The sequence below is a fragment of the Euprymna scolopes genome, chromosome 29, assembly GCF_053919585.1.
Source record: "Euprymna scolopes isolate OS-2025 chromosome 29, ASM5391958v1, whole genome shotgun sequence".
Lineage (NCBI taxonomy): Eukaryota > Metazoa > Mollusca > Cephalopoda > Sepiida > Sepiolidae > Euprymna > Euprymna scolopes.
The window spans coordinates 61,758,849-61,774,376 of record NC_136510.1 but is presented as its reverse complement, the minus strand read 5'-3'; the positions used below and the strand labels follow the sequence as shown (position 1 = coordinate 61,774,376).

Sequence of the window (15,528 nt, the reverse complement as noted above, 5' to 3'; positions counted from 1 at the left end):
GGCATATGTGTCTTGTAAAGTCAGGATGGGTTTTTCTAACAGTCGTTGTCGGATGGACGAAGAAGAAATTCCGCCGATGAAAGCTTCCCGAATGTATTGATTTTTGTTTTCTTCAGCAGAAACCGCTTCGAAGTTACATGTTTTGGCAAGCATTTCCAATTGTAGTATGAAGGCATCTATATTTTGTGTTGTTTGTTGCTTCGTCGTCATCAATCGATATCTATTATAAACAATATTTTCGGGTTTTAAATAAGCGGCGTCCAATGTTCTTAATGCACTATCGTAGTCGGTTTTATCGCTTATTAAATCGAAAACAGAGGCTGAAATACAATTGATCAAGGCAAAGAAATTATCTGAAGTGTTTTCGATTAATCCACATAATAATGTGAGCGGATATAATTCTGGAGGGTTAATTTCCAATGCCTATAGGATTTTTCGGAATTAGGGCATGTAGGTTCCACCTCGAATCTGTCGGGACGTAAGATTCGATCCATTATTTTTTTTTTTTTTTTTTACAGTTAATAAAATTGAAGTGAATAGTATCAGTAAGTAAAGAATTGCCTTTTAGAAAGGTTTTATTAACTGTAAAATACACGTACGCCCTTGAAAGGATCGAGCGGGAAAATGAAACAGAGGGCGCTTTTATTATGAATGTCAATCCCAAGGGGGATAACTCTTAACAACAAATTAAATCATAACACTGTTGACGACGGAATTGATAAGGGGTAGGGAATCGAAGAGGACTCCAAACTTTGGCCCACCCATCTGGTCCATCAAGGGTTGTGTCTGGTCTCATCGGTGAAAAGAACATTTTCAAAGCTCGTTTTCATGTATTTCTGAGCCAAACGTTTTTCCTTATGAATTTGTTTAAAACAGGTCATACTATGCGCTTAATGCTTATAGCAATTTCGTTTAAGACATTACAGCTTGTCTTTCTGGACAAGGAAGGTATTCCAGCCTTGTCAAATATAGCAGCGCTGTTGCTGCCCGGCTGCTTGATAAGTTGACAACGAATTTTTCTAACATCACGAGCAGAAACTGACTTTCTTGTGTTTTTGTCCTTCCTTGGTTTGATGTTTGGATTTTCAACGAATGAAGACAATGTTCTTTGATCTCTTCCAAGCTCCTTGGCTAGATCTACGAGAGATAAACCTTTTGCAAGGCCTGCAACAACACGTTCCTTTTCATTAGCTGTCAATCAACCCTTTCTAGGCATGTTGGGAGACCTGCAATAAAGTGATACACACTTAAAATATCCAGAAAATAGAAAAATAGCATAATTTTCAAAATATTTGTTCAAATAAGGCACCTCGTTATGCTCTTCCAGTGTACCAAATTTCACTTCTCTGCATTTCATAGCAATTTCAAAATTAAAATAATATTGACCTGCAATAAAGCGATACACACGGTTAACAATATATATTATTAGCATTCTATTTTTATTTACTATTATCTTTCTTCTCTAGATCAATTTGTCGACCCTCCAATTATCATTAAGAACTAAAAAAACAACAACATGCAGACGACTACATTTTTTTTTCCAAAAATCAGAATAATTAGTTTATAGCTTCATGGTGAGAGTTAAAAATAAAATACACAATCAGGAATAATCATTTTAACTACTTACTAGTTATTATTAACACAATTTCAAAATCAGAGACAAACATTTTAACTGCTTACAATGTATTATCGAACACAATTTCCAAATCAGAAATAATAATTTTAAATGCTTACTAGCATCAAACACAAATTACAGGGTTGACGGTTTCACTAATGCTCGCCCCTGCTCCTTCAACCTCCCCCCTCCCAGTATCAATATCTCCTTCCTTGGGGGAGGGCCGGCAATAGAAAATCCTTGTCTCTTGTCTTTTGTTCACTTTGTGCAGGGAAGGGGTCCAACTTGGGCCACTCAACATTATACTTCCATCTTGGGCGGGGCAGTCTCGGTTTTTCAAGCTCTGCCAATTGGCAGGCCGGAGGGGGGGCATCTTGTCATCACCCTTTTTAACCCCTAGTCAGCAGCTTGCCACCTCATTACACCACTTGGATTCATGGCCGAACTGACCACATTTCTCGAAATTCGGTCCCAGCGCCCATTGGGGTGCTCCCCATTTAGTGGGATAGTCTTGTGAAGAACACCAGACCTGGCCTCCATGGGAACTTTATAGCGATCATACCTAAGGTCCCAGACTTCCTCATTTGGTCTGGCTTCCTTTCCCCAGTCGTCCTCCTGTTCTACTTCCCTTAACCAGTTCGATGTCTTCTGGGGGATTGGTGACCTCCCACAACATCTTCCCACAACCACAAGCTCTAGAATCTCATCCATACCTAGTCGCTTCCTTGAGTGAAATCTAGAGCCTCCTGTAATTTAACCGGATTGCCTGAATGTCTCTGTCCGCCAGCGCTTCTCCAAGCACCTCCGCCAACAGAGCTTGGATGGCTCCACTGTCTTTTACCGCATTGTCAGAGAAGGCCCTTTTAGCTAACCTTGAAATTCGCTCTGCCAGTGCTGTTATATCCTCCTCTGGTTTTTGTTTGAGTTGGAACAGCTTCCTCACGGCGTCGATGGCTTCTGTTCACTGGAATATTCCCTCACCAACGCCGACTGTAGTTAGCTTCATGTCAATCGAGGGTGTTCTTTAAACTGTTACCTAATTAACTGCGACACCAGTACTAAAGTGGCTAGCAGGATCATCTAGGCATCCTGCAATTCAAACACCACCTGCTTTTTAGTCATTGCAACTAATTTAGTCACTGTAACTAATCATTCAACTCTCCCAGATCGCCCTTAAATCCGGGAATTCTTAAATTCCCCAAAAGGGTCCAGAAGGCCTCGGTCACCTTTGGTGATCACAATTCATCTTCCACCCTTTCTTCGATCCTTTCCTGGATCATGTCGATCCACCCAGTGAAGCTTTCCAGCTGCTCACTGCTCTCTGCGTCTACCCGCCATTCAACACCTCATATTTTGTCCTCCTCTGACACACTCATTTGTATTTTATTCCCACAAAACAAAATTGTATTTAATTCCCACAAAACAAAATTGTATTTAATTCCCACAAAACAAAATTGTATTTAATTCCCACAAAACAAAATTGTATTTATTTCCCACAAAATAAAATTGTATTTAATTCCCACAAAACAAAATTGTATTTATTTCCCACAAAATAAAATTGTATTTAATTCCCACAAAACAAAATTGTATTTATTTCCCACAAAATAACAAAAACAAAAAGAGCAAAAAAGAAAATCACTTTTAAATTCCAACGATTCACTCATGTAAAACAGTAAAAAAAAAATTAAAACAAAAACGTGAATAACTAAAACTGCACAATGTAACTCCCAATCAAGAGTTTTACAAAACGTTCACTATTCTCAACTCGAAAATACGATTCACGTAAGCCGACAGCCACTCTTTTCTATTAATCAATAACTCTCCCTTTTTTCTTAATTCAGACACTGTTTTTTTTTTTATTTCAAAATGCAATCCCTGCTTAAAAAAGCAATTATCACAGCAAGTACCAATGCTTTTCTTTAATAAACATAGACAAACATCGTTCAGTAATTCAAGAGCCTCAATCAATCAAAAAAAATAATATACAACAAATTAAACCTTTTTTTTTTCTAAATGCGATTCTCTCTTTAAAAAACTGCACTTACAACACTAATCCTTTATTTTAATACATACATGACCTCAGTCATTAATTCAAGGGCATTAATCGATTACGAAAAATCAATCTTTTTTTAAATGCGATCCCCTCTTAAAAAAAACAGTACTTACAACACTAATCGTTTATGTTAATAATTAACTGAGCTTGTTTAGCAATTCCAGGGCATCAAAAGCAAAATTATATACTACAAATTCAACCTTTTTATCCAAAATGCGATCTGCTCTAAAAAAAAAAAAAAAAATGTGCTTGCAACACTAATCTTTTATCTTTTAGAAAAGGTAAATGTTTTACCTTCCTAATAAAATATATCAAAGAACACAGCACAAAAGAACAACTTCTTTTTAACAATAACAACATAGAATATTTATTGGTAGTAAGAACTGGCAGGTCGGATTGCGAATAAGGAAGAAGAAATAGAAAGTTCTTTTTGAGGTCGTCGTCGATCAGTCAGTAGTGTCGTTCCCAGCTAATAAGAGTTGTCTCCAGTGGAGGTCGTCGATGCTAGAGCAAGATGTCCAGTCGACAGTGGACGAGAGAAGAGGTGTTGCTTGGCTGAAGGTCCAGTCCTGATTGACTGACGTTTCCTCAAATCTTTAGGGAACAGATGAATCAATGTGCCCTGTTAGCTGATAGATCAGCCTGTGGTCAAAAAACTCAGAGGGGGGGGGCATTGATTCACCAAAGAAAATAGTTCTCTGTAACTGCTACATCACCCCCTGCTTAGGCAGAAAGCCGACAGTGAAGAAAAGTAGTCGTCACCTAGTACAATAAGTTTACAATATTTTATGTGAAAAAATGTTCTTGCTTTTCTGTGAAAAGCTGGTTTTCCTGCAGAAGAAGAAAAATATGTTATTTCTTTGGAAAAGAAAAATGTCTTGTGAAAAGTTCTGTTTTGGGGGATTTTTTTTTGAAAAATCCAAGCAGAAAGTGTACAAAGCCATATTATACGTACAAAGTCTTAAATAATTTCTTTGGCCAATGTACTCTACGACCACTGCATGTGTGGTGGTTACATAATTGTCTTTGGATGGAGTACTCACTTTAGGTATATGTGTATTTTGATGCTGTGTGTAAGTAGGGGGAAAGTGTAGCACGTGTTTTTGTGTCCAGGAAGGCTCTTTTTCTTTTACTCTGTCAATAGAGACACTCTTTTACCACTGATATCTAAGATGAAAAGTTTATCAGTACATGAAAGCACGTGATGAGGCCAGTATAAGATAGAGAGGCTTTCACGGCGTCCTTTCTTAGAAAAACGTGAGTCCAAGATGAAATGTCCTTTGGGATCGATGATTTTATTGTCTGTTCCCTAGTGTGCATCGGTGAGAGCTTACTAAAATAAGCTCACAGTCTGTCAACATACAGAGCTGAATTGGTTATTGTTAATTCTATCAGGATCAGCATTTGACCTAGCAACGATAGAGGTACTCCATAGACAAGTTTAGCTGGAGAGTATCTTTTTACAGATCACCTGCCGCTGTCCGAGATTCAATCAATGTTTAACAGACAATCTCAGCATACCCGGCCTTACTCAGTGTTTTAGGGGATCTTAATCTCTCCAATGGGGGAGACATATCGCTCCTCTAGATGGTCACGTCATATTCGCCTCCTCTTAGACACATTGCTCCCCACGGGACTAATAGGTCTAAGCCAAACACACCACTCCACTCCTCGCATGTTTCCTTCTCCATCGTTGGTTTACCTATCAAGAAAGATAGCATACACATAGTCTTAAAGCCACCCTACAAACGAGAGTTCTCCTCCTTTTTTACAAGAATTCACCAACAAGTCAATAAAAAGAATTAAAAAATCAGAAAGTTCATTCAGAATCATTAAGAAAACAGTCTCTTTTTTTTTTCTTTTCTTTTATGCACCATGAAAGTTCCTTTTTTCTCACAATTTACCATAATAACGCAAGATTTTTTTTTAATCAACAACGGTCACTCAATTCTTTCTCAGTTCGTGAATTCCATATTCTTTTCATTCACCAACATTATTCAAAGCTATTTAAAATTCGTTTCTTTTTTCAAAAGCTCATAAAAGTTTTCTCCCCTGTTTTAAAAAAAAATTCACAGTAAAATTAATTCAGATTTTTTTCAATCAAGGGTTTACAAAAGCTATTTCCCTTTTTCAATATTTTGGATTTCAACAAAATAAACAAAAACAAAAAACAAAAAAGTTAATAATCACAAAAGTTATTCCCCTTGGGCTTCATTTCACAAAACTTATTCGATAGTTTTCACTTAAAAAAAAAGAATTCATAATGTAGTCAACCTTCTGCACTTAGAGTTTCACCAGGTCCAATTAAACTCAGGATAGCAAGTCCCTTGTCTTACTCTGGGTATGCACTACCATTTTTCCTTTCTTCACCTTATTCGCTCACGCTCGGTTCTCTTTCTCTAATAGTTCATTGGTCAGCACCCTGCAACAGAAGAGAAAGATAAAAGAAAAGAAAAAAAATATAGGCGTTGTCCATGGATTAATTCCACATTTCCTCTTTTTGGGAAAGTTTCCGACGCTTGCGCTTCTTCCCTTCGGTTCGACATCCAGGACTGCGTTTTTCTTCAGTTTGTATCATCTGGATTGGAGGTGGGGTTGGACCGGGGCCAGTCTTGTCATCAGTGCAACCAACTTCATCCATCCCCTTACAAACCATACCATCCTTGCCAGCAGCATACATACTATCCTTAGCGGGCTTACCTCTGTTTCCGTACACCAGACCTAACCACACCCACATCGACGGCAATGTGCCGGAGGGGGTGAATAGGCTGCCTCTGCGACTGGACGACCCCCGGCTGGGCCCATACCAGTGACCATCCAGCATACATTACAGCAACAGCCCCCTTCACACCAACCCTGAAGCCGATTCCGTGGGTAATAAAAAACAAAAAAAAACAATTGGTTCTTTATGATTTCCAAAAATTCAGGTTACTTCAGTTCCCGATTGGCTATTCCCATCCTCAGAGTCATCTCCCCTTAAGTTAAGTATCAACTCCAGCGCGAACATTACCCCCACGATACAATCACGGCAAAAAGTCTATCTGAAGGAAATGCAACAGCAACTTTTCAACACCAAAAGGAATGAAAACTAAAACTAATTTTCCACCGTGCAGTCATTAATTTCTCCTCTTAAATGTTCCCGAGTTCATGCCTCCCCCCACCCCAAAATTCCTCTCAGCGAAATAAATTTTTTAAAAATTAATTACTAGGAAAAATGCGTAATGTTTAAAGGCCTCACAGGCCTTATAGCTTAAGGAACTTTGTTTGGGCACCAATTTTCATCCTTCCGCTTGAATTCGGTTCTCCAGGTGCAATTGCTACATGCACAATCTACTTGCAATGAAAAGTCCATTTAAAGAGAAGAAAAAAAGTTATTTTTCACACTAAAACGGAAGTCTGTGATAAAATAGACACGGTTGTTGTAAACATCCCATGGAGAGCCTGCCATGCCTAACTCCCCTGACCTTAGTTTTCCTGTTTTTTGAATGAACAGAGCATCTTGCATCTTCGCACCTCCATACCAAAGCGACCATGATAAAAGCACAGTTCTAGTTTGTTTGAATGGCGGCGGTGGCGACGGTAGCGCCTCTGAAGGTAAAGAGTTAGTCTGGAGTCGGCGCCTGCACAACTGCAGCTCCAGCTTGCCAAGTTATTTTACCTTGTGAGCGAGGTTCTCAATGGCCATATTCACGAGTGGTTGGGTCCATAGGTGAAGGCAAGATGCTGTTAGGCTATGTCATCATTGCGAAGGCTTGCAGCAACTATTTTATATATATATATATATATATATATATATGTATAGAAAGTGACAGCAGACAAAAAAATATCAACTATCCGAAATACAGAAAGAACATTGTCGTAGGACCACATGGAGGAAAAAGAAACATATTAAGTCAGAAACAAAAATAAGAGAGAATATACTTTATAAGAGGCGAAAAAAAAAAAAGATTTTACAATAAAATAGAAAACTATACTTTTAAAAGGAAGTGCAGTGGTAAAAATGTGGACACTACATGTGTGTGTGTCTTTATTTTTTTTACAATAAAAACTTAGAATATTTATTGGTAGTAGGAAGTGGCAGGTCGGATTGCGAAAAAGAAAGAAGGAACATGAAGTTACTTTTGAGATCGTCGTCATCGGTCAGTCAGTACTGTGTCGTCCACAGCTAATAACAGTTGTCTCCAGTGGAGGCCGTCGATGCTAGAGCAAGATTTCCAGTGGACAGGGAATGAGAGAAGAGGTGTTGCTTGGCTGAAGTTCCGGTTCTGATTGACTGACGTTTCCTCAAGTCTTAAGGGAACAGATGAATCAATGCGCCCTGTTAGCTGATCAGCCTACAATCTTAATACATGACTGAGCTCATTCAGCAATTCAAGAGCAATAATCAGTTAAGCATGTGCCCGATATTACCGGTCAGTATGCAAGCCTTCTAGACCTTTTTCTCACAACTTCCCCTGAGCTATGTTTATGTTGCGTTTTATCTCCTCTGGGATCTTCTGACCACTCGATTGTATCAGTTAAGATAAAAATGAAATGTAATAAGCCTTTAGACGTACCTCTCAACCGTACAGTATATTGATACTCTAATGCTGACTGGGATAGCTTCCGTACATTTATATCTGATCTACCATGTTTAAAAAGGATGTGTCCTCTATAGCATTAGACTTGACCGAATGGTTAATTGTAGGCATAGACCGATTCATACTATCAAAAATATTCCAACAAAAACCTAACAGCCAGCCATGATTCTCCCCAGAATATGCTGCTGCCATCACGCACAAAAATAACTTTTTCCATAGCTACCAACGTAATAGATGTACTGAGACTAAAGCTGCTTTCAGGACTGCCAGCAACCACTGTAAAAGAGTAACAAAAAATGCAACAGAGCTATATGCTCAGTCCGTTAAATACAAAGTAGCTGAGCAGAGGCTTGGTTCCCACCAATTTTGGCAAACAGGATCCTGAACAGAAGCGTGTGTTCTATCCCAACCATCATCAATGGACCTGAGGTCATCTTGTCAGCATCAGACAAAGCCAAACTATTTGCCAAGAACTTTGCAGCTAATTCTACCCTATGCGATCAAGGCTATCAACTCCCCGTATTTCCTCCTATAACAGACAACACACTATGCAGCATACAAATATCTGTGCATGATGTTGCCAAGCTAATCAAGAACCTTGATTCCAGTAAAGCAACTGGCCCTGACAGCATTCCAATTATAGTGTTGAAAAAGCTTCAACCAGGACTTGCCCCCATACTTACAAAACTGTTTAAGCGTTGTCTTAAGGAGAATTGCTTCCCAACACCTTGGAATACCTCATCAGTATGCCCTGTATTTAAGAATTCAGGTGATAAGTCATCCCCCTCTCAGTACAGACCAATAAGTTTCCTGTGTGTCATGAGTAAGTTGCTAGAATCCATATTAAATAAAGGAGTAGTCATCCACCTCAGCAGAAATAACCTTCTTAGTGACATGCAAGATCTACAGCAGATGTGCTAATGGTTATATCTCATAGGATTAGTGAATCTCTCGACAAAGCTTCCTTTCTAGGGCAATTGCTCTTGACATATCAAAGGCCTTCGATAAGGTACGGGATACTTCACAAGATTGCCAGCTACAGTATAACTGAAAATGTTTTCTCAATTATTAAATCATTTCTCTCTGATAGGCTCATAAGAGTAGTGGTTGATGGGCAGAAATCAGAAGCTCAAAGTATTAATGCTGGTGTCCATCAGGGACCCAACTCTCTTCCTGGTCTACATCAATGATCTCCCAAAACACATACTTAAATCATTCGTTGACATCTATGCTGATGACACGATCATCTATGGCAACACATCAAAGGCCGTAAATGCCAAAGTTCTCCCTTATTCTCTCTCGTCTTATTTTGAATGGGTGGTACAATGGGGGAAGAGGTGGCTGGTTACTTTTAATGCATCTAAAAACCAAGCTTCTATCTTTACATCATCAACGCTCTGATCCCCATCTGTCATCAATTGAAATGGGTGGCTCTCGTCTTGAGGAAGCTCCATGTTTTGACAAGCTTCTGGGATTGACCTTTATTCCTGATCTGAAATGAAACACGTACATCAAATCTGTTGCCAAGGTTGCTGGGAAAATGGTGGGATCCTTCTACCGCTCCAGTAGATATCTCACTGCTGATGCAATTCTCTATCTATATAAAAGCCAAGTATGTCCAAGGATGGAGTACTGCTTCCATATCTGGGTAGGAGCTGCTAAAAACAGCCTGTCCTGCCTTGGCAGAGTACAAAATAGACTTCGTAGCTTAGTGGGGGATGCCCTTTTCTTTTCCCTGCAACCTCTCTCCCACAGAAGAGACGTTGCGAGCCTGTCTTTGTTTTATCATTATTTCCATGGCAATTACTCGTCTGAGTCCTCCCTCGCCAATCTTTTATGAAAAACACCCGTCTAGCTGAAACCACTGTCCATAATTTTCCCCATTCTTTATCTGTGCCTAAATCAAAACGTAGCCTCCACGAACAAAGCTTCTTTCTTAGAAGTGCACGCCTGTGGAATTCTCTTCCGTTTGTCTGTTTCCCGCCTGACTACAACTTGGATGTTTTCAAGTCCAGTGTTTAGATTCCTGATAACCACCCCCCTTAAGTAAGACACTTTATCAAATCTCCATTACTAATGATTACTACGATAGTATCCCATTGATTACTGTACACGCAATAACCCTTATTCCCGAGTGGCCACCGGACCTTGATAAGTGGTGACTACTACGTAAAAAACAAAAACAATTCAACTTTTTTTTTTTTTAAATGCGATCCTAATTCTAACCCTCTCTTAAAAAACTTTACAACACCAATCCTTTATGTTAATACACACATGAGCTCGATCGATTCAATTCTAGAGCATCAATCGACTACGACAAAGATAATATACAACAAATTAAAACTTTCTATTTCAAAATGCGATCCCTTCTTAAGAAACTGTACAAAGCAAATATTTTAATACACAACCGAGCTCGTTCAGAAATCGTATCAAAATAATATACAACAAATTAACCGTTTTTATTGTTCAAAATACTATCCCCTCTTAAAACATTCTACTTAAAACAATATTACACAACTTAGCTCGTTCAGCAATTCATAGGTATTAATCGATTAACAAGAAAATAATATACAATCTTTTTTTGACAAAATGCCATTCCCTTGATATAAACTGTACTTACAACACTTATCCTTCATTTTAATACACACACCTGAGCTCGTTCAGTAATTTAAGGGCATCAATCGATTAACAACAATATAATATAAAATAAATTCAACCTTTTTTAAAATGCTATCACCACTTAATAAAATTGTACTTACAAACGCTAATCCTTTATCTTAATACACAACTAAGCTCGTTCAGCAATTTAAAAGCATCAACATTTCTCACTTAAACGCCCCACTATGAAGTTCCCTATGGATCATATCCTAGTTACAAAAGCGCCAATATAATATGAAGACCTGGCCTCCTCCAGCTAACAAGGAAGATAGTGGTGTTCATCCGTCACAAGTATAGTCCTAGCTGGTTCCGATTCGAACACTCACAAAAGTCAAATAGCACAGTGTCAGCCGTTTCTACACTGACAGGGTTGATGTGATGCTGGGGACCGTATGCTGGGCGGTAGTTGAGCCATCTGCTCTTCTTGGCTGGCTGTTCGCTGAAAAAAGATTACTTCAATTTAGTATCATTTATCTGCAGTTATTTTTTCCTTATCAGTCGGTCAGTGAATGGGGTGATTTTGCATGGGATGGTGGCACACGGTAACTGCGAACTCCCATCATCAACAACTGACCAACAACTAACTCACACTCGCTATGTGGCTCCTTTTAAATGAAGGGTGGGTAAGGTTCAGGCTGGTCTGGGTTTCCCATCCAACCAATTTTCGTTCATTACGCCATACTCTGATTCGCCTTGATTACTTCACCTATGCATATTAATTAGGTGATTTTTCGGCAGCAAAAAAACATTTCCATTATCTGGGTTCCCACACAAGCCAATGTTGGCCTTGACATTTAAGGTCACCTCTAGACAAAACATGGTTAGACAACACACATTATTCACAAACAATATTATTAATGTTCCCGCAACTGTTTTTTTTTTCTTCATGTATTTTGTATCAGCAAAAAAGCCGCTTTTTAACTAGTAGTACCTCGGCTTTTTAACTTGTAGTACCTCGGGATCGTTCACATAAATAAAAGCTCTAATTCAGTTCTCATAAGCCCTCTTCTGGGGAAATTTTCGACTATCATAGCCGGTTGGGTCACATAAGGACTGAGGCCAAGCGTTCTGCTTTCGATTCTAATGGATGGTACCCAAGACATATTTTTTATAATTTTTGAAATCATTGCTACATATTGGATAATAATCAACAGAGAATTAGTTCCATAATAAAAATGAAATCTGCATAAACTAAAATATAATATTTATGCATATTTTACGACTGTCAGGCGGCCTGCTAGTATTCTATAAAGCTAGTCTTCAAGAAGGAATTCAGTATTACTTAAACTATTACTTAAACTATTACCAAAATTGCACTCCAAACTCTTTACATGGCTGTCAGACAACTCATGTGCTTTGATTTGTTTTTTTTTTAATACACTGATGATGTAATAATATATTCCCTTTTAATACACTGATGATGTAATAATATATTCCCTTGTGAAAACGCCACTAGATGACGAGCATTATATACAATAAAAAGTATCAGGCTGACAAAAAAGTTCTTGCGGTTTTAAACTTTTAAATTAAGATGAACATATCTCGGCTAAAGCAAAAATTTATTGATCGAAATAATCACCATCAGAATAAACTTTTGCCAACTCAAAGCAAATGTATTAATGTCAGTAGCGTAAAAATCTTGTGTTCTGATGGCGATGAAGACGCTGAAGGTGTTTTCATATCGCTTAGGTTTTTTTAAGTATTTCTCAGTTGTCAGGATGCTTGAAAAAGTGGTAGTCGGTAGTTGAGAGGTCTGGAGAGTATGACGGATGAGGCAGAGTTTCATAGCCCAATTTGTTCAACTTCCAAAGGGATTCTTTAGCAACATGCGATCGGGCATTGTCGTGGAGGAGAATTAGACCTTTTCTGTTGGTCTATACTTTGTGTTGTTGCCGAAGTTTCTAATGTATTTTACCCATTTGTTGACACTATTTCTCCGCCGTAATGGTTTCGCCTACATTCAAAAATCTGTAATGGATGAGACTGGTCGCAGACCATCAAACAGTCAGCATTTTCTTCTGGTGCAACTCTGGCTTCGTGAAGCCAGCGTCTAACCACTGAGCTGAGCATTCCCGGTTGTCGTAAAGAACACACTTTTCATTGCAAGTCACAAACTGATCGAGAAACGAGGCGTTCTTGTGTAAAAGAAGGCAAAATGACACTTTATAGGCTTTTCTTTGGTTGCCGTTCAATTCGTGAGGCACCCATTTATCAAGTTTTTGGCCTTTCCAATCTTGGAATCAAGTGGAAGGTAATCGTTGTATACGTTATGTTTAATTCAGAAGTAAGTTCTCGAACAGTTGTGTGTGGATTTGCTTCGACTAAGGCTCTGAATTGATTATTGTCAACATCCGATGGCCGACCATTATGCTCATCATCTTCAAGACTCTCGTCGCCGCCACAAAGTTTCTTATACTACCATTGTGCTATGCGTTCGGTGATGGTTCCTGCGTCGAACGCTTTGTTTATATCGCGAACTGTTTTAGCAGCTTTTCGACCTAGCATGAATTGAAATAAGAAAATTGTGAGAATTTACTTTTTTAATCTTGTATTCAACGTTCTGAAAAGAAGACAATTGTTTTAAGACGTCTGTAATTAAAACGATTAGATAAGAACGAAAAACGTTCTTTAAAATGATATATAAAGTAAAGGTATAATAACGAAAACCTATTTGAAAATGCATCATTTGAAATCAAAATTAAAAATTCTACAAGAAATTTCTTCACAACTTAATATGACAAATCCTCTGGGAAGACATTTTGATTCTTATTTCATGGAAAATGTTTGATTTTATAATGCTGAAACGATGTACCGAATTTACAAATTCCAGAAAAACAATATTTTCTAATTTCTATTAAATTCTTAAATAACATGGTTACTTTGATGAGAAATTATTCTATTTTATATTGGAAATATTTCAATATTATGTTGGAAATATTTTAATATTATATATTTGAAATATTTCAATATTTTATATTTGAAATATTTCAATAAAAAATCTACTCAATCACTTTATTTTATAATTATGTTTTTACTGTTCCGTATTACAAGTTTGTATTGTTTCTTCTCTAATTAACTTGGATTTTTTTCTATTGAGTAAAGGACTTTTCACTAAAACAGAGTTCAGTCTATCCATTGAATTTCTCATCATTAAAAGTAAAACCGATCTAAAATGATAGCTACGAACAATATTATTAATGTAATTTATATGGGAGAAATCTCAAAATACGGGTAAATAGTCAACATAATTGATACATTAAGCAAACTTAGAACTCTACGCACAATCGGTATGATTTATGAATATAATAATGAAAGACAATATTATAATAATGATATGGACATTTATAAAAGCATCGCACCCACAAGATAAAGCTATTAGTTCGAAAATTTCAATACTCTTCATCTGATTAATGCTATTATCCCTGGATTTTTCTAGGTTATAAAGGTGTGGGATCTCCATGAGAATAAACTTCTTCAAACTGTAACGATGAAATTTCCAAGTAGCATGCATGGCCGAATGCCAGATCATGGTCAATTCCCAATCTGCCTGTTAACTATTCCAACACAATGCGGTCTGCTCGTGACGTGCAATGACTATATAGGTCAGCTGAATCTGGGAAACACCACTAAGCGCAAGATAACTAAAACTACCACGCATGATTCGCCACTCTCTTGTGCTCTTTATAACCAGTTATTTAAACAGGTAAACTTTATTTCCATTCTCCAAAATAAAAATAGGCAATTATTTGATCTACTCCGGTTTCTTATTGAAAGCTTATGTTAATGTTGATTTATGCGTTTTTCAATCAAATTTTTAGTTATTAAAAGTATAGCATTATTTGTTATTTGAAAGAGTCTGCAGTTGAACTTTTTGTAATATTTGAAGACACTCACACATGTGAATAAATATATTTACACATGCCATATTTTCATTGAAGTAGGTATATCCAACATATTAAATGCAAATTAAATCCAATTTGAATATGAATAATAAATGCTAACACATAGAATTCGTATATTTATTGCATTTTTATTAGAAAATGCAATAGATATACGACTGAAGTAAAAACGGTTTGATTTTAACGTAGAATTTGATTGTAGGTGTTCCTTTTTATTTGGATGTCTCATACGTTGTCATGCTCCAATTATTCCTTTAAATTCCTTACTCGTTTCATTGGCGTCTCAAATGTTTTTACGCTTAACCCGATCCTTTCGTGTTTGATTGTGTACGGCTCAAATTCAACGGAAATCTGACATATTTTAATTTGCAAATGAGATCGATAAATTAACTCACCGCACAAACTTTTCGCACTACTTTTGTGTCGATTTATGTAGAATTTAAAGAAATATAAAGGTTATGTTTTAAATCTTTATTACAGTTTGGACAAAAATCTCTTACATGATTTCGATTGTCATAGGGTAAACAAACAAATATGAAGCAAAATTTATTTGCAACATTTTAGTTCTGCATGCGTTATAACTGTATGACTATGTAATCAGCACTAACCCTAACCCTAACAGCCTGCACGCATCTTCAGAATGTAACGAGAAATATGTTATACATTCATAAATGTATAATGTAACACGCGCATTGAATGGCAAGAACTAAAAATTTCGTTGAA

General features: G+C 37.3%; 1 protein-coding gene across 9 annotated transcripts in view; it reads left to right on the top strand.

The window, feature by feature from the left end:
• LOC145252666 (cilia- and flagella-associated protein 337-like) overlaps positions 1–15,528 on the top strand; it is a 482,634-nt gene that overhangs the window by 344,136 nt on the left and 122,970 nt on the right. For 8 of the 9 annotated variants that reach the window (XM_080112440.1, XM_080112445.1, XM_080112443.1 and 5 more), the window contains one exon: positions 14,343–14,609. The exons of the other annotated variant lie outside the window; for it this stretch is intronic. In XM_080112440.1, the coding sequence (XP_079968566.1) occupies positions 14,343–14,609 (267 nt within the window). The remainder of the gene's footprint in view (positions 1–14,342; positions 14,610–15,528) is intronic. 9 annotated transcript variants of the gene reach the window in all.